The 22787-nt window shown below is 38.1% G+C and overlaps 1 protein-coding gene across 2 annotated transcripts in view; it reads right to left on the bottom strand.

The window, feature by feature from the left end:
* EMCN (endomucin) overlaps positions 1–1424 on the bottom strand; it is a 128896-nt gene extending 127472 nt beyond the window's left edge. Inside the window, exon 1 of one of the 2 annotated variants that reach the window (XM_052642106.1) lies at positions 1233–1424. In XM_052642106.1, the coding sequence (XP_052498066.1) occupies positions 1233–1302 (70 nt within the window). In that variant the 5' untranslated portion in view covers positions 1303–1424. The remainder of the gene's footprint in view (positions 1–1232) is intronic. The other variant, XM_052642104.1, reaches the window with a different exon arrangement.
* Between the last annotated feature and the right edge of the window lie 21363 nt (positions 1425–22787).

Genomic DNA, 22787 nt, shown 5'->3' with positions numbered 1-22787 from the left:
AAAGATAAATATTGTTCAAGAAGGAGTGTGTTTATTTTTTCTTACATGATCACTGCAAATTGGAATTTTGTAATCAGTGGAATTTTGAAAAAAGCACATGAAAAATAAAATTAGGGGCTGTACTGGTAGCTGAGATGGTAAAGAATCCACCTGCAATGTGGGAGACCTGTGTTCAATCCCTGGGTTAGGAAGATCTCCTAGAGGAGGGCATGGAAAAATAAAATTAGAATTGAGGTTTTTTTTTTTCCAGGGCTCCTCAGAGTCAGAATTAATGTGTCCCAACTGTGTTCTTTTATGATAACATTTTGTATTTTGGTTTTTGAACTTATTAAATCTGTCTCGTGTTAGAATTACATGTTTATTTCTCCCAATGGTGTATTTACCACTGTGGGCAAGGACAATGTCTTACTCATTTTTGCATACCTTGTACTGCCGAGTACATGGTGGGAGCCTAATAAATATTGATTAAATTTAATTACTTACAGTAAATCTCTCCAGAAAGGTTAAAAGTCAAATGTAATCATTTCTTGCAACTGGTTATTAATATAGTCAGGGCTTGTATAGGTGCATATATATATTCTTTAAGTCTCAGAACCTGCAGTCAATCAGTAGGATTTTTATGTCTATAAATTTCCTGCAACGTTATGCAAAATATTGTACATACATGTGTAGATATGTGATATACACTTTAATCAAGTGACTCTCCTCCTTTCTCACCCTCCCCTCTCAAGATATTAAGATTCACTTCCCCAGGGGGCTTTATCCAACCTCTCATTTTATCAGAGCCAGAAAATAGTTGGGACAAATAATTGGCCAGCAACTGCAACACAACATTTCTGATTATTACAGCCTTTCACCATACATGACAACCTTCTTATATCTAGACTTACATCTGCAAAGAGAACATTTTTTAGAAATCCATTTTTAACCAGCATATGATTCTCAGATTGTGACTTTCCAAAAAGGCTACTGTACATTCCCAGCACCTTTAGGATGCCATGAAACACACTGGAAGGCCGCTGCGGCAGCAAATGTTTTCCTTCAGTGAAAACAAGCATCCTCTCTGTGGTGCCTTTTCCGTGCAGTCTCCAGCCACACGCACACGCTCAGCTCAGCAAATGCACTGCTGCATATGCATTCCAGGGCAAACTCCCTTAAGGTAAACTGAGGCTCAAAGCATCTGACAGGTGGTTTCTAATCCACACCATCAGAAAAACAAGAGAAAACAGTACCTGGGTTTTGCTTACCGCTAGAAATACTGGACAGAAGAAGACAAAAGATGGTGCCTTGAAGCAGCTTCATAGTGCCCGAGGATGGTCACAGCGGCTCCTCTCTCCAGAGTCAGGCAGGGACAACACCCTCCCAGCCTGGCAGTGCCTTAGCAAATGGAAAAGGTGTGCTGGATGGGAACAGCTACTGCCCATTCCTACTTATTTCGGAGGCTCTGATAAAGAACGGGAGGAAATGCACACACTCCCTTTGGGAGTTCAACAGAGAGGAGATTTATTGTTTCAGCCCCTTACAGGAACTCTTTTTTTTTTTTCCTCTTCCTTTGGCAGCCACTTGTGTTTTTGTTACTACATTATTTTGTTCTTCTTCAACAAAAAGGTCAGGACGGGTTTTGAACAGAAAGAGATCTTTCTTGAGAATGGATCATACAGGCTTTCTAACTTTTGTTTTGAAAGTGTGTTTTGGAGTGATTATAAAGCGGCCTCATTAAACAGTGACTCGGTTTGGATAAGGAGGCTTTAACCACCTGAGGGTTAAATTTTAAAGCAGAATTCACAAGGAATCGACTTCTCTTTTTCCAACTTGAAAGCCAAATTAATAAAGACCACCTTTTGGAAAGAAAGAAAGTGAAGTCGCTCTGTTATGTCTGACTCTTTGTGACCCTGTGGACTGTAGCCCACCAGGCTCTTCCGTCCATGGGATTCTCCAGGCAAGAATAGTGGAGTGGGTTGCCATTTCCTTCTCCAGAAGATCCTCCCAACTCAGGGATCAAACCCAGGTCTCCCGCATTGCAGGCAGATGCTTTAACCTCTGAGCCACCAGGGAAGCCCACCTTCTGGAGATAAGTGCAAAACTTTATGAAAGCAGATCATGCTCTGAGTAAGGGAAAAGACTTCTTATTTAATGGCCAAGGAAGTTCTTCAGGATATTTCTCATAGAATTAAGTAAAATCATGTGAATGCCCACAGGTCATTCCTAGTCTTATTGTTGGAATCTGATGAAGAAAAAGGAAAAATTACTTATAATACTCCGCAGATACTCTTCTCTAGGAAATGTGATTCAAAAGGCACTGCTGGGGTGGGTAGAATGCTCTTGTAACACATCACTGAGGTTGAGAGAGATGGAGTCCTTGGACCAGAATACCAATCAGGCAAAATCTTCAGTATATCAGGGAACTCTTTGATGTTAGCAGCAATTGATTAAAACATGTAATGCAGCCACAGTCTTGGCTAAAATCCCTGTGTGTGCCAAGTAATTCTACACTTCTCCCCAGTGACAGGCTGCACATCTAATCTCAGCCAATCATCCTTTTATATACCTTCAGGCATGAAGCCCTATGGACAAAAGAGTGTCAATGGATCAATACTAATTCATCTGCTCCACCAAGAAAACTATTCCCAAATTACAACTCTACCTGTTCATAAGGAGAACACACATTTCATGGCTGCACGGTGCTGGGCACGACTCATGATGAGAGTGGTTAGAACAAGTCACTGATCAAAACACCGTAAAACAGTAGCTTGTTTTATCCTAAGTTACACGAAGTCCCAGAAGAGCCTCCAAGTGTCTATTTTGTGTATAAAACCCAATTTAACTCTCTCTTCTAAGTAATTTTCTAAAACAGACTGCCTTTGGAGTTGCTACTCAATTTAGCATATCCTGGACAATATAAAGATAGCAATGTATGTGAATAGATGTCACATGCATTTTCCAGAAATAAACTGGGGTGTGGCCAAGAACTCACAGTGGAGGCTTCACATTACCTCACTTCCCGCTCCCTGCTCTGTTTTAACTCTGGCATTTTTAGCACACATGGTCACTTCTGATGTTGGTTAAAATCATTGTTGCAGGGATGCAACAATATTTTTATTTCTTTGATTTTGATGCCTGACTGCAAGGTATTTTCATGAAAAAAAAAAAAGATGACTATTAGAAGAAGGCTTGATAATAGAAAATTAAGTATATTTAAAAGATAAGTCCTGTAGTTGAGAAAAATAAAGACAAAACCTGAGAAATACTTTTAAATGGCTTGGCAAAAAAAAAGGAAAACTAGGAGTAATATGGTGAATCAGTTTCATCTTAACTGATGAGAAGGTACTTTTAAGGTAAAACAATTTGTTGAAACAGTGGTGATTTCAACAAGTTACAGAGATCAATGGCATAAAACAGAAAGTACAAACGCAATAAATATATAGCTATTTACATATATACATACACACAGATACATTGCCCATATGTGTTTGTGTGTGTATGTGTGTGTAGAGAGTGCTGCTGCTGCTAAGTCGCTTCAATCATGTCCAACTCTGTGTGACCCCAGAGAAGGCAGCTCACCAGGCTCCGCTGTCCCTGGGATTCTCCAGGCAAGAACACTGGAGTGGGTTGCCATTTCCTTCTCCAATGCATGAAAGTGAAAAGTGAAAGTGAAGTCGCTGAGTCGTGTCCAACTCTCAGTGACCCCATGGACTGCAGCCCACCAGGCTCCTCCATCCACGGGATTTTCCAGGCAAGAGTACTGGAGTGGGGTGCCAGTGCCTTCTCCAGTGTAGAGAGTAGATACAGGCTAATTTAACATACAGTAAATGTAATGAGGAGAATGGATTATTTCATTAGCAATTTTTTTACAAGTTACAAGTTATCAATTCAAAGAAATAGAGGAAAACAACAGAATGGGAAAGACTCGAGTTTTCTTAAAGAAAATTAGAGATATCAAGGGAGCATTTCATGCAAAGGTGGGCACAATAAAGGACAGAAACGGTATGGACCTGAGAGAAGAAGAAGATATTAAGAAGAGGTGGCAAGAATACACAGAAAAACTATACAAAAAATATCTTCATGACACAGATAACCATGATGGTGTGATCACTCACCTAGAACCAGACAGTCTGGAATGTGAAGTCAAGTGGACTTTAGGAAGCATCACTACAAACAAAGCTAGTGGAGGTGATGGAATTCCAGTTGAGCTATTTCAAATCCTAAAAGATGATGCTGTGAAAGTGCTGCACTCAACATGCCAGCAAATTTGGAAAACTCAGCAGTGGCCACAGGGGTGGAAAAGGTCAGTTTTCACTCTAATCCCAAAGAAAGGCAATGCCAAAGAATGTTCAAACTACCGCACAATTGCACTCATCTCACACGCAAGCAAAGTAATGCTCAAAATTCTCCAAGCCAGGCTTCAACAGTACATGAACTTCCAGATGTTCAAGTTGGATTTAGAAAGGGCAAAGGCACCAGAGATCAAATTGCGAACATCCATTGGATCATAGAAAAAGCAAGAGAATTCGAAAAACATCCACTTCTGCTTTATTGACTAGGCCAAAGCCTTTGATCGTGTGGATCACAACAAACTGTGCAAAATTCTTAGAGCTGGGAATACCAGACCACCTTATTTACTTCCTGAGAAATCTGTATGCAGGTCAAAAAGCAACTGTTAGATCCAGACATGGAACAATGTACTGGTTCCAAATTGGGAAATGGATACATCAAGACCGTATATTGTCACCCTGTTTATTTAACTTCTATGTATAGTACATCATGTGAAATGCTGGACTGGATGAATCACAAGCTAGAATCAAGATTGGCGGAAGTATCAGTAACCTCAGATACGCAGATGACACCACCCTTATGGCAGAAAGTGAAGAAGAAATAAAGAGCCTCTTGATGAAAGTGAAAGAGGAGAGTGAAGAAGCTGGCTTAAAATTCCACATTCAAAAAATGAAGATCATGGCATCTGGTCCCTTCATTTCATGGCAAATCAATGGGGAAACAGTGGAAACAGTAACAGACTTTATTATTTTGGCCTCCAAAATCACTGCAGATGGTGACTACAGTCATGAAATTAAAAGATGCTTGCTTCTTGCAAGAAAAGCTATGACCAACATAGACAGCATATTAAAAAGGAGAGATATTATTTTAGCAAAAGTCCATCTAGTCAAAGCTATGGTTTTTCCAGTAGTCATGTATAGATGTGAGAGTTGGACCATAAAGAAAGCTGAGTGTCGAGGAATTGTTGCTTTTGAACTGTGGTGTTGGAGAAGACTCTTGAGAGTTCCTTGGACTGCAAGGAGATCCAACCAGTCAATCTTAAAGGAAATCAGTTCTGAATAGTCATTGGAAGGACTGATACTGAAGCTTAAACTCCAATACTTCGGCCACCTGATGTGAAGAACTGACTCCTTGGAAAAAACCCTGATGTTGGTAAAGACTGAAGGCAGGAGGGAAAGAGGATGACAGACAATGAGATGATTGGATGGCATCACTGACTTGATGTACATGAGTTTGAGCAAGCTCTGGGAATCAGTGATGACAGGGAAGTCTGGCGTGCTGCAATCCACGGAGTCGCAAAGAGTTTGACACGACTAATGACTAACCATCTTAAAAAATCAAAGTTAGCTATCTACTTCAAATACCAAAATAATATCTTATAAGTTAAAATTTAAATGTAAAAATCAAAATTACAACATTCTGAAAGAGAAATAGGTGTATGTAATTAGAGTAGAGAGGCTATTTTATGCATAAAACCAAAAGAAGAGTTCTTGAAAGAAAGTTTTGATTTGTTTTCTTATGTAGAAAGTAAAAGATTTTTGGTTCAAGACACTATAAGATGAAAAGGCAAATTTTAATGCCTATAAAAAAATAATACATATAAAGATTTTAATCCTTCATATGTAAAGACCTCTTGCTAATAAATAATAAAACAATGACTCTGTACCTTAAACACAGACAAAATAATCATGGAAGATATAGAAGGCCAAGAAAATGGAAAAGCATATTTATCTCAGTAGAAATCACAAAGAAATGGATGTTCAAGAATTGATATAACATTTTTTTTGCCTTTCCTATATAATTAGGTATATTTTCTGACAAGTCCCAGTTTAAAAGAATTTAAGGAAAGTTACTGTCTTATTCTTGGTGTATGATCTTTCAAGTGGTTGTAACCTGACAACATACATCAAAATTATTGATACACCAAAACAAAATACACCTATATCAAAGAACCATACTCTTTCAACTTGCAATTACATGCTTAGGAATTTATTCTAAAAATGAAGATGCTCATTAAAGTTTATGTTATTATAAACATTTGTCAACATTAATTATTAGAGAATAAGATAGAATATTTTGCTACAAAATACCAAAGAAATTGTTATGGATATGGAAACACATTCATGACATTTTGTTGCACGTTCCTGTGCATTTATATGTACATATGCATACATACCTACACATGAATATATACATATATATAGAAAATAGAAAATATTAACAGTGCTTATCTCCTGGTAGTGAGCTGCAGATGGTTTTTATCTCATAATTGTTTATTTTTCTTTAAAAGTTTCTCAGAGCAAAACATTATTTCTATCTTTAAACAAAACAAAGTTTTTGTATGATCTGATACTTTTGTTTAATTTAATATTTTGACAGAATATTTATAAAACATTTTGTATTCTAACCTACTTGAATGTTTTAATTATTTGAAAGATAGATAATTGCTTAATAATCTATGGCTTAAGTGCTTTAGTAAAAGAAAACCTAGGAAGAGACCTAAACCACCTTAACCTGAGAGATGAAAAGATGCTTTTGCTTTTTTTTTCTTTTTTTCCTTCACAATTTGTCCTCTGTATTCCTTGCTGAATCTGAAAGATAAGCTGTTGTGGGGTCACGCAAGAGCACTCTCAGAATTCTTTACAAGCACTGCTTAAAGTCTGCCATTGACTTCTTTGACACTGAATAAGTTGTATAACGAAGACTCCAACACTGATGAGTGTATGTTAACTTGTGCGGTACTGAAAAGATTTATTCAGCCGTCATCATGATTGAACCCCCAAATTAAACTTCCTTTCCTTACTTGATTCTTCCTTTCTGCCAGCTTATCATGAATAAAATAATCTAAAGAAGTAGGAAGACCAAAAAGTGATCATGAACTGGCAAAAAGCATGAGCTCTTGTGTTCAAATCCTGCCTTCTTCCTTTAGTGCTAGGTGGCTCTACTGAGTAACTCAACCTCATTAAGTCATATTCCAGGGTCTTCTAAAATTGTAAATGAAAGCAAACAAACCTTAAACCTGTAATTTAGGCTGAAATAAGTTGCTCTAGATCAATGGTATATTTTCATGTTGTTAAGATTTTTAAATAAGCCATATTATTCCAAAGTGATTAACTACTTTGCAAAAAAGTATTCAGATGATGAGAGTTCCAAAATATTGTCAAAAGCAGATTAAACAGAGTCTCAACTCTTTTTCTCAAGATTTTATTTCATGTTCCACTTTTCAGATTTTTAAAAATATCAGGTCCTTTCTCTGGTATAGATAGAACCTAAAAAATTATTTTTGTTACTTCCCTATCTGAAATCCCTGGTGGCTCAGATGGTAAAGAATCTGCTTGGAATGCAGAAGACTTGGGTTCAATCTCTGGGTTGGGAAGATCCCCTAGAGGAGGGAATGGCAACCTACTCCAGTATTCTTGCCTGGAGAATTCCATGGACAGAGGAGCCTGGTGGGCTACAGTCCATGAGATCAAAAATTGTTGGACACAACTGAGTGGCTAACACTTTCAACACTATCTAAAATGGTAATTGGAGGATCTCCTGAAGGTATTGAGAAAAGAGCTGAAGATAGACTCATGTACTAGAGATATTAAGTCCCTCTCCTGCAAAGCCAAAATGGATATGAGGATCAACAGTGGGTCCTGGAGAAGGGAATGGCAACTCACTCCAGTATGCTTGCCTTGAGAATTCTATGGACAGAGGAGCCTGGAGGGCTATAGCACATGGGTTCACAAAGAGTCAGACATTACTGAATGGCTAACACAACACTATACAACAATGCCAGTAAAATATCTTCCTCACTTCCTGTATTTCTAGTAATCAATTCCTAGTGTTTCAAGGCTAGCGCTATGTTATTGCTCCTCAAATGAAAAAGCAGGCATGGCAAGCTAATTTTTGAAGCTTCCAAAGAGCATATTTTTTACATTCTACAATTGTTGTTTTCAGTTGTTCAGTCATGTTGGACTCTTTGTAACTCCATGGACTGCAGCACATCAGGCTTCCTTGTCTTTCACTATCTCCCAGAGTTTGCTCAAACTCATCTCTATTGAGTTGATGATGCCATCCAACCACCTCACCCTCTGTTATCTCCTTCTGCTTTCAATCTTTCCCAGCATCAGGGTCTTTTCCAATTAGTGGGTTCTTCATATCAGGTGGCCAAAGTATTGGAACTTCAGCTTCATCATCAGTCCTTCCCATGAATATTCAATGGTTCGTTACAATTTTACACCTCAACATATAGACAGTTCTTTCACTTCACACCAACTTGATAGGGTTCAATCTCATAAGTCTTGATATACAAGGACATAAATATGGAGGAATCATAAAAACAAGTAGCTCATAGATAAGACTTACAAAAATTATTTTAGAACAAATTCTTAAGTAATGTCATCATTTTTCAGGAGTTACCTTGACAAATGGTGAATGAATTTGCATATCAAACAGTTGAAATGACTGCAGTTCATTATTCTGTAAAAAAAGTTCTCCTGTTGGACCACTCTTGTTAAAAAGTTCAATCACCATTTTTCATCCTCATCTCCCTTAAGAAGCTCTGAAAATCATTGCCATAAATTGATTTTTTTGTATATGAAACTGAACTTAAGGGTCTTTTCCCATTAATCATGTAGATCATATTAACAAAGAAATGAGATTTTTACCAGAACTTTAGGGCAATAAATGAAAGATAAATCATTGAATTATATCTAATGAAGCACAGGTATGGCTACTTCCTTGAAATTCTGGAATATTTAAATGAACTCAGAAATAAACAGGCAAATATAAAGTACTTCATTATTTACTCAACTTTCCACTTAGCTCAGCTGTTACTACCTACTCCATGTCCAAGATTTCTGCTCTGATGTCTTATTTTGGGTGTGCTGGAAATAGTATCTTAGGGAAATACTCTTTTTTTTTAATGTCAAATGACACCTAATAAAAATGAGTGAGCAGTATATGCCAGGGGTTTTTTACAGACATATTTATACAAAAGTGTGATGAAGGTGAATGGCACCTCAGTGCTGTCACTGTTTATATATGTTCCATCCAGCTTAACTACGCTACCTATTCAGATTTTGCTCCTTTTTTTTCTCCCTGCCCATTTTAGTTCTTTTTTCAGTTTAGCAAATCCCTTTTGCATTGTTCATCTCTGTGGCCATTTCGTAATACTCAAAGGAATCTTTCACAGGACCAGATCTGAAACAATTTAAAAGCATGATGAGGTGATTTATTTACTTCTTCCTTCCAAACTTCCAGACAAATGGAAGTTGAAATTAATTCTCTACAATCTGGGTTGTTTCTTTCTCTCCTTTATTTTTTCCAAATAAAGAAAGCCAGCTACAGGCACAGCTTTCTCATATGCATAGACACATATAAACTTAAAATTAGAAATAGTGTCTGTACTGGTTCATTCCTCTTAATAAAGCACTCTTTACACATAACTAACTCAGTGAAAGAATTACCTTGCTAATGTCTTTGGGGCTATTCCCCAGGAATTCAAGAAACTGCTGCTTACTCTGTGTCTATTTCATTCTCATTATGGTCATTCTCTCCCAGGATCCGGTGGATGGCCTCTACCTACCTGGTGTTTCAGTTTGGTCTTCCCCTGGATGCTGTATCTCAGAACAACACTCTACTAACCTGTGAAGAGATTTCTCAGATTATGAAGTTCTATACCTTCCACCCTGACTCTAGCCAAAACTGGCTGAAATTTGTAGCCAAGACTTTAATGAATATCTAGATCCCCGTATTATGCAGGTTCATGTGACTGGTTTTAGACAGAGACTTTATACAGAAATAACATGTCGCCTCCAGGACAATGCATAGAAGAGCCCATATGAGTTCTCTATGCTTTTATTTTCCTTCCATGGCAACCTTTGAGACCATGTATCCCTGATGGAGCAGTCTGTGTCCCTGGGAAATTGTGTGAAGCAAAGCCCTCCATCTCCAACAACACAGACCTGTTCTGAATTTGTATGAGTCTTACATAAATATTTATTGTATTAAGCCACTTAGATTTCAAGTTTATTTTGTTACTGAAGGCTATTTTGAACAATAGAGGGTTATACTTATTACCTTCACTTGAAAATCTTAATTTGATAGAATTATTAGGCTGGCAAAAAAGTAATTGCAGTTTTGGACCATGAATCTTAAATCATTATAACTAGGCTCAAATACACTATTAATTGAAATAGGAACCATTGCAATCAACAAATTTTTGCCAACGAGAAATGTTTGTTTATTTCTGTAGCATAAAGATTTGTGCTAATGATTTCCTGTTTCCTAATGATTGTGGAAGTGTTTTCCCTGCAAAACTTTGTAGAGATGCTTGAAGACGTGGTAATCAGTTGATGAGAAGGTAGGTGAAAATGACAGAGGAGGCAAAACTTTATAGCCCAAATCGTTCAACTTTTGAAGCGATGGTCATGTGATGTGCAGTCAGGCATTGTTTTGGAGAAGAATTGGGCCCATTTTGTTGACCAATGATGGCTGCAGGCATTGCAGTTTTTGGTGCATCTCATTGATTTGCTGAGCATACTTCTCAGATGTAATGGTTTCACCAGGATTTAGAAAGCTGTAGTGGATCAGATGGGTAGCAGACCACTAAACATTGGCTATGAACATTTTTGGGTGCAAGTTTAGCTTTGAGAACTGCTTTAGAGCTTCCTCTGGGTCTAACCACTTAACTGGTCATTCTTGGTGGTGTCTAAAATCCACTTTTTGTCACATGTCACAATCCAATTGAGAAATGGTTCATTGTTGTTGCGTAGAATAAGAGAAAGTGACACTTCAAAATAACAATTTTTTTGATTTTCAGTCAGCTCAAGGAGTTCATCAAGGCTGTATATTGTCACCCTGTTTATGTAACTATATTCAGAGTACATCATGCAAAATGCCAGATGGCTAGATGAATCACAAGCTGGAACCAAGATTGCTGGGGGAGATATCAACAACCTCAGAAATGCAGATGATACCACTTTAATGGCAGAAAGTGAAGAGGAACTAAAGAGGCTCTTGATGAAGGTGAAAGAGGACAGTGAAAAAAGCTAGCTTAAAGCTCAACATTCAAAAAACTAAGATCACGGCATCCAGTCCTATCACTTCATGGCAAATAGATGGGGAAAATGTGGAAACAGCATCAGATATAAGTTTTTGGGCTCCAAAATCAATCAGACTGTAACTGCAACCATGAAATTTAAAAAAGCACTTGTTCCTTGGAAGAATAGCTATGTCAAGCCCTGACAGTGTTTTAAAAAGCAGACATCATTTTGCCAGCAAAGGTCCATATAGTCAAAGCTACGTTTTTCCCAGTAGTCCTGTATGGATGTGAGAGTTGGACTATAAAGAAAGCTGAGCGCTGAAGCATTTACACTTTTGAACTGTGGTGCTGGAGAAGACTCTTGAGAGCCCCTTGGACAGCAAGGAGATCAAACAAGTCAATCCTAAAGGAAATCAACCCTGAATATTCATTGGAAGGACTGATGCTGAAGTCGAAGCTCCAATAATTTGGCCACCTGATGTGAAGAGCTGACTCACTGGAAAAGAGCCTGATGCTGGAAAAAGTTGAGGGCAAGAGGAGAAGGTAATGACAGAGGATGAGATGGTTGGATGGCATCACTGACTCAACGGACATGAGTTTGAGAAAACTTAGGGAGATAGTGATGGACAGAGAAGCCTGGCATGCTCCAGTTCATGAGGTCACAAAGCGTTGAACATGACTTAGTGACTGAACAACAACATGAGGCACCCACTTATTGAGCTTTTCCACCTTTACAATTTGCTTCAGATCCCAAATGACCATAGAATGTTAAGTGTTGAGTTCTTTGGCAACTTCTGTAGTTGTAAGAGGATCAGCTTTGATGATGTCTCTCAAAGGGTCGTTGTCAACTTTCAATGGCTGGCCACTGAGCTTCTCATCTTCAAGGCTCCTCCTGCCTCCTTCACAAAACTTTTGGAACCACTACTGCACTGTACATTTGTTAGCCAAATTTGTTGTTGATGTTGTGAGTTGTCTGTTGCTTTATGACCAAATTTGAACTCTAATAAGAAAATCACTCAAAATTGCTTTTTGTATAACATCATTTCCCTAGACTAAAATAAATATAAAATAAACAGCAAGTAATAAGTTATTGGCAAAAAAACATAAAGTGTGAAATATTCATTAAAATGATGTATAACATAACCACATTTATTTAAGAATGTATTCCAGTATCAAACAGCAAAGTTCAACAGTGTGAAACCACAATCACTTTTGAACCAACCTAATAAGACCAAAATGGTCACACTTTTTAGACATCATTAACCTCTCACACTAGATAGTAAACTGCTCAGTGGCAGAGCATTAGTCTTGGTCTTCAACCCACCCTAGTTTATGGCCACTCACTCCCGTATACTTGCCTGGGAAATCTCATGAATAGAGGAGCCTGGCGGGCTACAGTCAAGGAGGTCACAAAGAATCAAACATGACTGAGTGGCCGAGCATGGACACATATCAAAATAATACATGAGATTTACATATGTAAATTACCCAAAGCAGTTGGCATTCCTCATCCATCAGCAAGAGGCTGATGCACAATGATTAGTTTTTTATATCATCTAGATTGAGTTCTCTGTTCTGATCCCAAACTTTCAGGAAGGGCTTATATTGAGTCTTATTTTCTCCTCCACATTTACCTGCTCCATTTTTCCTTCAGCAATAAAATGCAATGGAATCTTTTTTTATCCAATTGAAGGCTTATTGATTGGCACAGGAGGTGGATGGGAAGGAAAGACATCCAGATATGTTCTTAGAGATTATATAGATATCCTCATTTTACTGAAAACGATTAGTATATCATGAGTACCTGGGCTTTGGGGGGCCAGACAGTCTTAGGGCTGTCATTTTCTCTATGACTAAGGACAAGTCCTCTAATGCCCATTCTTAAAATGAAGAAAAAGTAATTTTCAACAGTGAGCTTCCCAGTGGGCTTCCCTGGTGGCTCAGATGGTAAAGAATCTGCCTTTAATGAAGGAGACCAAGGTTCAATTCCTGGGTATGGAAGATTCCCTGGAGAAGGGAATGGTTACCTGCTCCAGTATACTTGCCTGGGAAATCTCAGGGACAGAGGAGCCTGGTGGGCTACAGTCTAGGGGGTCACAAAGAGTCGAACATGACTGAGTGACTGAGCATGGACACGTATCAAAATAATACACGAGATTTACACATGTAAATTACCCAAAGCAGTCGGCATTCCTCATATCCAGTCCTACTGCATGACACTAGGAAGGAAACAATTGTTTCTTTGAGTCTTAGTTCATTCATCTATTAAATGATAATGCCAGTTCTAAGTTCTGAAACTATCCAGTTGATAGAGCTATTTCAAAAATTAAAGATGATATGAATGAAAGTGCTTATCAGTTTCTATATGAAAGTAAAATACAGTTTTTTTTTGTTTCCTGAAAATTAAGAGTATGTTTCAAAAGTAATACAAATAGTCACAAGACCAGGATGTTAGTAATTAAGAACATGGCCATTATTAAATGCCTTACCTTACCAGAATGTAAACAATTTGTAAACAATTTTAGCAAAATGCAAATATTTTGTACCAAGCTTTACTCAAAATAAATTATTTCCATTTCATCACAAAATAAAAATTGTTTATAAATGTTTTCAACTTCATTAAACTAATACTGGCTTAATATTTTCCTATCCTGTATAACTAAAGATAAAAATATCTTGGATGAACAACAAAGCTGGGACACAATTCGACCCATTCTTCCAAACACAGACTTTGGTCAGAGGAAATGACATAGTAATGAATTTCACAAGCAGATGAGTGCTACATCTGAGCACACTTCCAACCATAGAATCCAAATTTCCTGCCTTAGGAGGTTTTGGATTCTTATATCCTGAACTGGCTTGACACTATACCACTGACAGTTTTGTCCATGTTTATCCATAAATCTTAATATTAGAGTCATCCTGAGAAATTTTTCAAAGACCTATATATTTAGGCCTCAACCATAAAATTTCCATTTAAGAAGTTCAGGGTGGGGACTAGGTATATATATGGGGGTGGGGGGTGGGGGGAATATATATATGTATATATATATGTATACCAGTAATTCTGATGGTTACTCTCAGTTAATAATTACTAATTTAGATCATTATAAAAAGAATTTTTTTTTAATAAATATGTGCTTGCTATCTTTAGAAGGAAGCAGCTGCCTTTCCTAGTCCTCACTCTCAGTATCCACTCCAACAGTCTTTGCTCTAAGAATCTGGGTTTCTAATTTACTCCTTGTAGGCCTTCTTGACATCAGTAAGACAAAGATTTAAAAAGCAGTAACAATATTTCAGAAACTTACTTTTACAGAAGTTTTGCTACTTTAAAATACAAATTCCATTAATTCCACTTATATTTTCAAACTTCCAGCTAATGAAGCATATCTTGATCTTTTCAAGGGGCAATGAGTTCAGACTGTTGAAAAGACATATTTAGTTTTCATGATTTTGAACCCTTCAGTCTCAAACATTCCAAACTGCCTTGAATAGTTGTTTATGAATCCCTTTAAATTCCTTATATTTGCATCCTGATTTATAGAACAAGAATAAAATGCCACCAACTCTTGAAGTAATGATTATATTCTAAGTGTTTAGATTTTTTTCCTTTATATTTGGCTGAGATGTTTTGTGAAAGTGGTTTGTGTCCAACTCTTTGCAACCCCATGGACTGTAGCCAGCCAGACTCCTCTGTCCATGGAATTCTCCAGGCCAGAATACTGGAGTGGGTAGCCATTCCCTTCTCCAGGGGATCTTCCCAACCCAGGATTCAACCCGGATCTCCCAGATTGCAGGCAGATTCTTTACTTTCTGAGATACCAGGGAAGCCCTATTGGAATGCGTTGCTATTCCCTCCTCCTGGGCATCTTCCCAACCCAGGGATTCAACCCAGGTCTCCCACATTACAGGTGGATTCTTTACCAGCTGCCAGAAGCCCAAAGAAGTGTTTTGGTGAGCACTCAAATTTGAGACAAGGTGTGATTCCATTCGGATGGTATTTTGTCTAATCATTTTAATAACACCATGTTTTGTTTTATGTTGCCCAAATAGTCTTCTAACTACACCTTTGCCACTCAAGTAGAATTCTCTTGGGAAAAAAAACTAAAAAAATCAAGTTGACCCATATGGCAAGCCTCAGTTCCTTAGCAGTAACTATGTTCTATTAAATTAGTAAATTAGCATTTGTGTTTTTACTCCAACCAGCTTTTTTGATGAAACTAGCTTGTTTTAATTCTTTAGATCTGGCAAATTTGAGTTTCTGGGTCTACAAAACTGAATGCTGATCTATTGTGACTGGATGCTGATCCACAGTGGCCCAACCATATCATGCCTCTATGAGAGTCCTGTCTGGGTATTAGTGGAAAAGCACTGCCTATTCTTTCTGTTGATATTCTTCATGGTGAAAATAATGAAAAATGGAAGCATTTGCTGTACTAAACATACTGGCCCCATGACATTCCAGGAGACAAAGCTCTAGAAGAGAAAATGTAAGCCTCAAAACAAATGGCACCTTAAAAGGCCATGTGGCACCTCTACTCTGCAAGAAGTCAGACTTCCTCTCCACCTACTGTCTTTCCACAGTCTTCATTCTACATGAAACACCATAGAATGATGGATGAAACTTCCACCAGAGACAGATCTGGGGGCAGAAGAAGATTAACCACAAAGCTAATGAAATTTATGCTTCAGAGATTTTCACTTGTATATACTAATTTCAAGGTCATCTGGGTGGGACCCAGCAATGCTTGCATGTACTGATTAAGTTTTTGCTGTAAAATTTATAAAGGGAAGAAGTTTTAACTGCAATCAGTTAGGATTATGACCTTACTTTCTCTTGTCTCCCTTTTTCTTCTGCTGGGTACCATTGGAATATATATTATGAGGACATGGCTCAGGAGAAAATTGAGTTGAGAATTTAGTTAGGAGTTGGTGGTATGTATTTTGTGTGGTTTGCAGTCACTTTTATGTATTACTAAGTTATGGCTAGCTGCTTCAATGTACTACTGTCTTTCAGAAATGTCTTCACAGGTCACTGTGTTGATTGGCCTTCTGTTGTGCATGGATAGGCCTATGTCTGACTATGATACAAATGCATCTGATACCTCTTGGTGCTGGAATTTTGTGGACTGTGGAAGCAAAACAATATCTGAAATGTATAAAGTCAAATAGTAATTTGTGAATAATTCTAATCATGAAATGCATCAAATCATGGGTTGGAAATGTGGTTCCTTTTGTTCCTTCCGTCAGGAAGATAATAAATGCTGTACATTCATGCAATTTTTCCTTTTCTGATAGGAATAATGAGAAATAGAATTTATCAGGTTGCCAGTATTTCTTAGATTAGTATTACAAGCATCAAGCATATATGTGTATGCAGTCACAGGTATATAGTATGCGTGTGCAGTCACAGGTATATGGTATGCGTGTGCAGTCACAGATATATAGTATGTGTGTGCATGCTTAGTTGTGTCTGACTCTTTGTGACCCCATGGACTGTAACCCACCAGGTTCCTCTCTCTATTGAATTCTCCAGGCAAGAATATTGGATTCGGTTTCCAATTTCCTACTCCACAGGATCTTCCTGACCCAGGGATTGAACCAATGTCTCTTGAGTCTCCTGCGCTGGCAGATGGATACTTTACCACTAGTGTCACCTGGGAATTAACCTAGAACAAATTTTGTTCAACCCAGATGGAGAAAGACTGATTATCTTTCTCTTCTCCCTGTATAAATGGTTTTACAAAATTTTTCATCATATTAAGAAGTGATCAAATATTACAAAGCCAAATATATAGAAAACCCATACTACAGAGTTTTTTGTGACATTTTTTTATGCTTTTTCACTTTTAAAATATATCATCTGTTGTGTTTTTTCTCTCATTCTAAATGAATAATTGCCTTCATACCTTACATCCTTTCCTTAATAATGATCATCACTTCTTATAAGCTTCAGCCCACACAAAAATCTTTTTCCTGTCCTCCATGGGGAGCTAAATGGAGAATGTTAAAATGTCTAAAATATTCAAATAAAACATAATATGGTCCTGGGAAAATGTCTCTAAATCTGTACAATGTAGCATGAAACTCTACCAGTTCTGTTCTCAATTTCACTCTCTAACATGCACACACACAAAATCACACACACAGAGGCTGCCTAGGCTTTTCCTACTTCAGAGAGCAGAACAGACATTTTCCACATTCAACACTGTAATTTGCATAGACAATCACTAAGACTCAGTGAAAGAATTTTACAGTAACTTTGTTTTCTTGTTTCCACAAAAGGCCGAATGATAACTTCTTCTATTGATTCCAAATATACTTGGAAAGATAACTCTTCTCAAGCCTCTGTGTCTCTAAACAATGTTTACCTGTTCTGGGTTTCTGAGAGAAATCTTTAAACTTATATGTCTAATCGATTGTCCTTGGTTACTTATGCTGTAGGTGCTAACTAGGAACATAACTCAAGATCATGCAGAAGAAAGGCTCTGTTCTCTCTGGGAAAACCACAAGTAAGATACTCCTTGATCAGATGAATAGATCATATAACTAAATCTACAAACCTAATAACTGGATTTTATTATTATTTTTCTTTTTTGTATACAGTCTTTGAAGTAAAAGAAAAGCATGCAGTTGGATGAGTTTATGCTAATAAACTTGAGAAGTCTTCATTTAGTGTAACACTCTACTAAAGTCAATGACAAACCTAGACAGCATATTAAAAAGCAGAGACATCACTTTGCTAACAAATGTCCATATAGTCGAAGCTATGCCTCTTGATGAAAGTAAAAGAGGAGAGTGAAAAAGTTGGCTTAAAGCTCAACATTCAGAAAATGAAGATCATGGCATCTGGTCCCATCACTTCATGGGAAATAGATGGGGAAACAGTGGAAACAGTGTCAGACTTTATTTTGGGGGGCTCCAAAATCACTGCAAATGGTGATTGCAGCCATAAAATCAAAAGACGCTTACTCCTTGGAAGAAAAGTTATGAGAAGCCTAGATAGCATATTCAAAAGCAGAGACATTACTTTGCCGACTAAGGTCCATCTAGTCAAAGCTATGGTTTTTCCAGTAGTCATGTATGGATGTGAGAGTTGGACTGTGAAGAAGGCTGAGCACCGAAGAATTGATGCTTTTGAACTGTGGTGTTGGAGAAGACTCTTGAGAGTCCCTTGGACTGCAAGGAGATCCAACCAGTCCATTCTGAAGGACATCAACCCTGGGATTTCTTTGGAAGGAATGATGCTAAAGCTGAAACTCCAGTACTTTGGCCACCTCATGCGAAGAGTTGACTCGTTGGAAAAGACTCTGATGCTGGGAGGAATTGGGGGCAGGAGAAGAAGGGGACGACAGAGTATGAGATGACTGGATGGCATCACAGACTCGATGGACGTGAGTCTGAGTGAACTCTCAGAGTTGGTGATGGACAGCGAGGCCTGGAGTGCTGCGGTTCATGGGGTCGCAGAGTTGGACACGACTGTGCGACTCAACTGAACTTAACTGATGATTTTTCCAGTAGTCATGTATGGATGTGAGAGTTGAACTATAAAGAAAGCTGAGCACCAAAGAACTGATGCTTTTGAACTGTGGTGTTGGAGAAGACTCTTGAGAATCACTTGGAAAATGAGGGGATCAAACCAATCAATCCTAAAGGAAATCAACCTGAATATTCATTGGAAGGACTGATGCTGAAGCCGAAGCTCCAATACTTTGGCCACCTGATATGAAGAGCTGACTCACTGGAAAAGACCCTGATGCTGGGGTAAATTGATAGCAAGAGGAGCAGGTCATGACAGAGGATGAGATGGTTGGATGGCATCACTGACTCAATGGATATGAGTTTGAGCACACTCCAGGAGATGGTGAAGGACAAGGACGTCTGGCATGCTGCATTCCATGGGGTCACAGGGGGTCATACATGACTGAGCAACTGAACGACAAAGTCTCAAAAACTGACTAGGTGAGTGTCAGGCCCTGAACCAGCCTCCCTGCTCTTGGTCCGGTGTTTTTCTGGTTACACTCCTCTTCTGTATCCAGAACTCCAGCAAGAGATGGTAGGTTTAAAACACGAAAAAATTAAGGTTCAACATCACAAAATGAACCCATGACTTAAAAACAAGTTGGAGGTCAAGACTTGTGAACAATTTTGGAGGTCTCAGAGTAACTAGAGTCAAACAAATAAAATGCAACAGTTTGTAAAAGATTAAATCATTTGTTCAGCAAATATCTATTGAATACCTATTATGAGCCCATCACTGGTGTAGGGGCCAGGTATAAAACAATAAACAGGACAGATTAGTCCCTGCTCTCATGGTATCTATGATGGGAAAGCATATCTTATTTGCAAATTATCTGATTTATAATATTCATTTATTTATTGTATTAGTTTGATTAAACAGCCATAAAAAATACGACAGACTGGTGGCCTAAACAATAGAAATTTATTGCTCACAGTTGTAGACGTTGGAAATTTTTGAGACTGAATGAAGATACTGCTGATTCAGTTTCTGGAGGGAACACTCTTCCTGGCTTGTGGAGGTCCTCCTTCTCACTACATCCTCACATGATAGGAGAGAAAGAGCCAGTTCTCTGGTGTCTCTTCTCAAGGTGTGAATCTAATGTCCTTGCTGTTGTTCAGTTGCTAAGTTGTGTTCGACTCTTTGTGACCCCATGGACTGTAGCATGCCAGGTTCCTCTGTTCTCTACTATCTTCCTGAGTTTGCTCAAATTCATGTCCATTGAGTCAGTGATGCTATCTAACCATGACCTCATCTAAACCTAATTATTTCCCAAGGGCCCTATCTCCAAATACTGGGGCTTACAGCATCAACAAATGAATTTAAGAGGGGTGTGATTTAGTCCATAGAACTGATTTAATTAAAAACAAAAAAAAATAGAAACATAATTATAAATATTTAATTATTACAATTATCATTTAATTAAAATTGTAATTAGAGTTACCAAAAGAAATGTAAGTTATTTAATGAAAATATATAAGAAAGAAATTCTATTCTAGTAATTTGGAATTCTCTGAGGACTAGACATTAACTCAAGACCTAGAAGATGAGTCAATCTTAGATAAGCAAAGATAGACTTTGTTGGGAAACTGTGAAGGCCCAGAAACCAAAATATCTTATTGTATTCAAGGCAGAGGAAAAGAGGTCATTGTGGCTAGAGAAATGAGCAAGAGGGACGTAATACAATATGAGATTAGAAAGATGGGCATGCCGAAGTCTGCCGTGATAAGGATACTGAACTTTATTATAAGGGTCAAAAGTTTTCAGGAAATTATTGGGCATCAGTGAGTTGCTGATGCTGTGTGAAAGAAAACATTATTCAAGGGGATATGTAGAAGGTCGTAATGAGATGGCCCAATGAAGGACTGAATTAACAATTGAGGATAGTAAAACGCTTCTCTAAGGCTCTGACTTGCAGAATTCAAAGACTAGTTGTGCCATTCATAGTGACAAAAAACAATAAAAATACACAGGGTTTTAGGAGGGATTTTGTAGTTTGATTTTGAAGATGCTGAGTTTTAGGTTTTCTGGAGTTTTCAAGAAGAGATATGAGTAGCACATGCATATATCTATCTGAAGATAAGAGAAAAAACATGAGCTAGAGATGATGTAAATTTATGTGTATGTTATGTACACATTGTTAGTTTAAGTAAATGCAATGGATAAAACTGAAAAGGAAAAAAGGGCCTATAGTAATTCTAACATTTAATTGTTGGGTGAAGAATAAGGAGTCTACAAAGAGAAAAGGAACTTCCGAAAAATAAGTTTAAAACTTCTTGACAGAGAAAAAAGAAGAGTGTCTCAAGAAAAGTGGAGACGATCCACACCTTGGAATGCTGCAACAAGGCTAAGTAAGATGAGGCCTTTACAATGCCCCCATGGATTTAGCAACATTTCAACAGGTAATGTGGATGGAAGTCATCTTAGAACGGTTTAATGCATGAGCAGAAGATTGGGGACTATCCTAAGAAAATGTAGACTGCAATTATAAGAGCATATTTTTTAGTTTAACTGGGAAGAATTGTAGAAGAGAAAGGGAATTAGTGGGAGGTAGAAACTCTTTTGGAGTGGGACAGTTATGATAAGGAGATGGGAAACAGGAAATGAAGATTGCAAGTACATATGAGAGATTTTTCTGCTCAGCTGGGAAGAAGAAAGGAAGTGGAAGCTATTGCTGGGAGGTGGCTGTAGGTCCTAGGAAACAGTTTTGAAAAACTCACTTATACTGCAGTAGTGTGGCATATAGATTGGAGAGGCCTATGACAGAAAACAAACAATAAGGTCATTGTTTTCACACAGCAAAAATGACTTGACCTAGCGCAGAAATGGGCAGAACTAGATGAATTTAAGAAGATTCTGAAAGTAAAATTTGCAAGATTTGGTGATTATTTTTATACAGGGAGAGTGGGAGACAGGATGATTCCCAGATTTCTGGTCTGAATTATCAAATGGGTGATCGAGTTGTTTACTAAAAACAATGAACCAAAAGAGGCTTTGTGGGGCTGAGCGTGGATTAAAGTTTGAGCACGCTGAGTATTAAATTTTGAATATGGATTAAGGTTTAGTTTGAGGTGTCTATAAAAACACCAAATAAAAATAAACATCAGTAGTTAGTCTAGGGCTAGAAGAGAGGAGTGGGTCAAAGACACAGATGCATAGAAAGCAGCTCTGGTTTATATGTGGTAATTACAGCCATGGACAGAGCATGTAGAGAGAGAAGAGAAGATAAGCTGGAATGCCACCCGAGGAACTCAACCACTTAAAAGAGTCACGGAGGATGAGGAGGAAAGCAGCAAGCAGAAAGATAGGAGGGGCTCTAAATGAGGCCCTTGGAGGCCAAGGGCAGAGAATGACTAGAGGAGAAAATTATCCATTTGCAGACAAAGATGCTGAAAAGTCAATTAAGACAGGGACTGAAAAATGTTACTTGGATTTAGGGTCACAGAAGTCATTGATGGTTCTTATGAGAGCCAGTTGAATATAGGGTGAAGATTGATTTCAGAGTTAATAGGATGTAACCAGAGTATTTAGACAATTTTTTCTAAGACGTTTGTAAAGAATTGAAGGAGCAGAAGTTGCTGCTATGAGGCTGTATCAGCTGTAAATACTTTATGACATATTCCTTTGAAACAGCTTGCCTCTCAGATGTTCGACCTCCACTCTGACCAACACACGTTCCTTGTCTGGGCCTGACCAGTCACTTGCCCTAAGAGCACCAGGCCCTCTCTCTCAGCTACTTTAAACAGCCAAGCTGAGCAGTTACACCAGAGGATTTTCTGGCTTGTCCTGTCACTTCTAAACTTGGACGAATCACAATCACGGCTGCACTAGCAGATTCCAGTAAGGATTCTGGCATCCCAGAGCACTGGACCACAAGGATAGAAGAGAAATTCATTCCTTAAAGACCAGGCACTGCGCAGTGGGGAACAAGAGCCAGACAGCCTTCAGGCAAATTTATTCCCT

Source organism: Budorcas taxicolor, chromosome 6 (assembly GCF_023091745.1).
Source record: "Budorcas taxicolor isolate Tak-1 chromosome 6, Takin1.1, whole genome shotgun sequence".
Classification (NCBI taxonomy): Eukaryota; Metazoa; Chordata; class Mammalia; order Artiodactyla; family Bovidae; genus Budorcas; species Budorcas taxicolor.
Note: the sequence above shows the minus strand (reverse complement) of the source record. Positions and strands in the feature narration are given on the sequence as shown.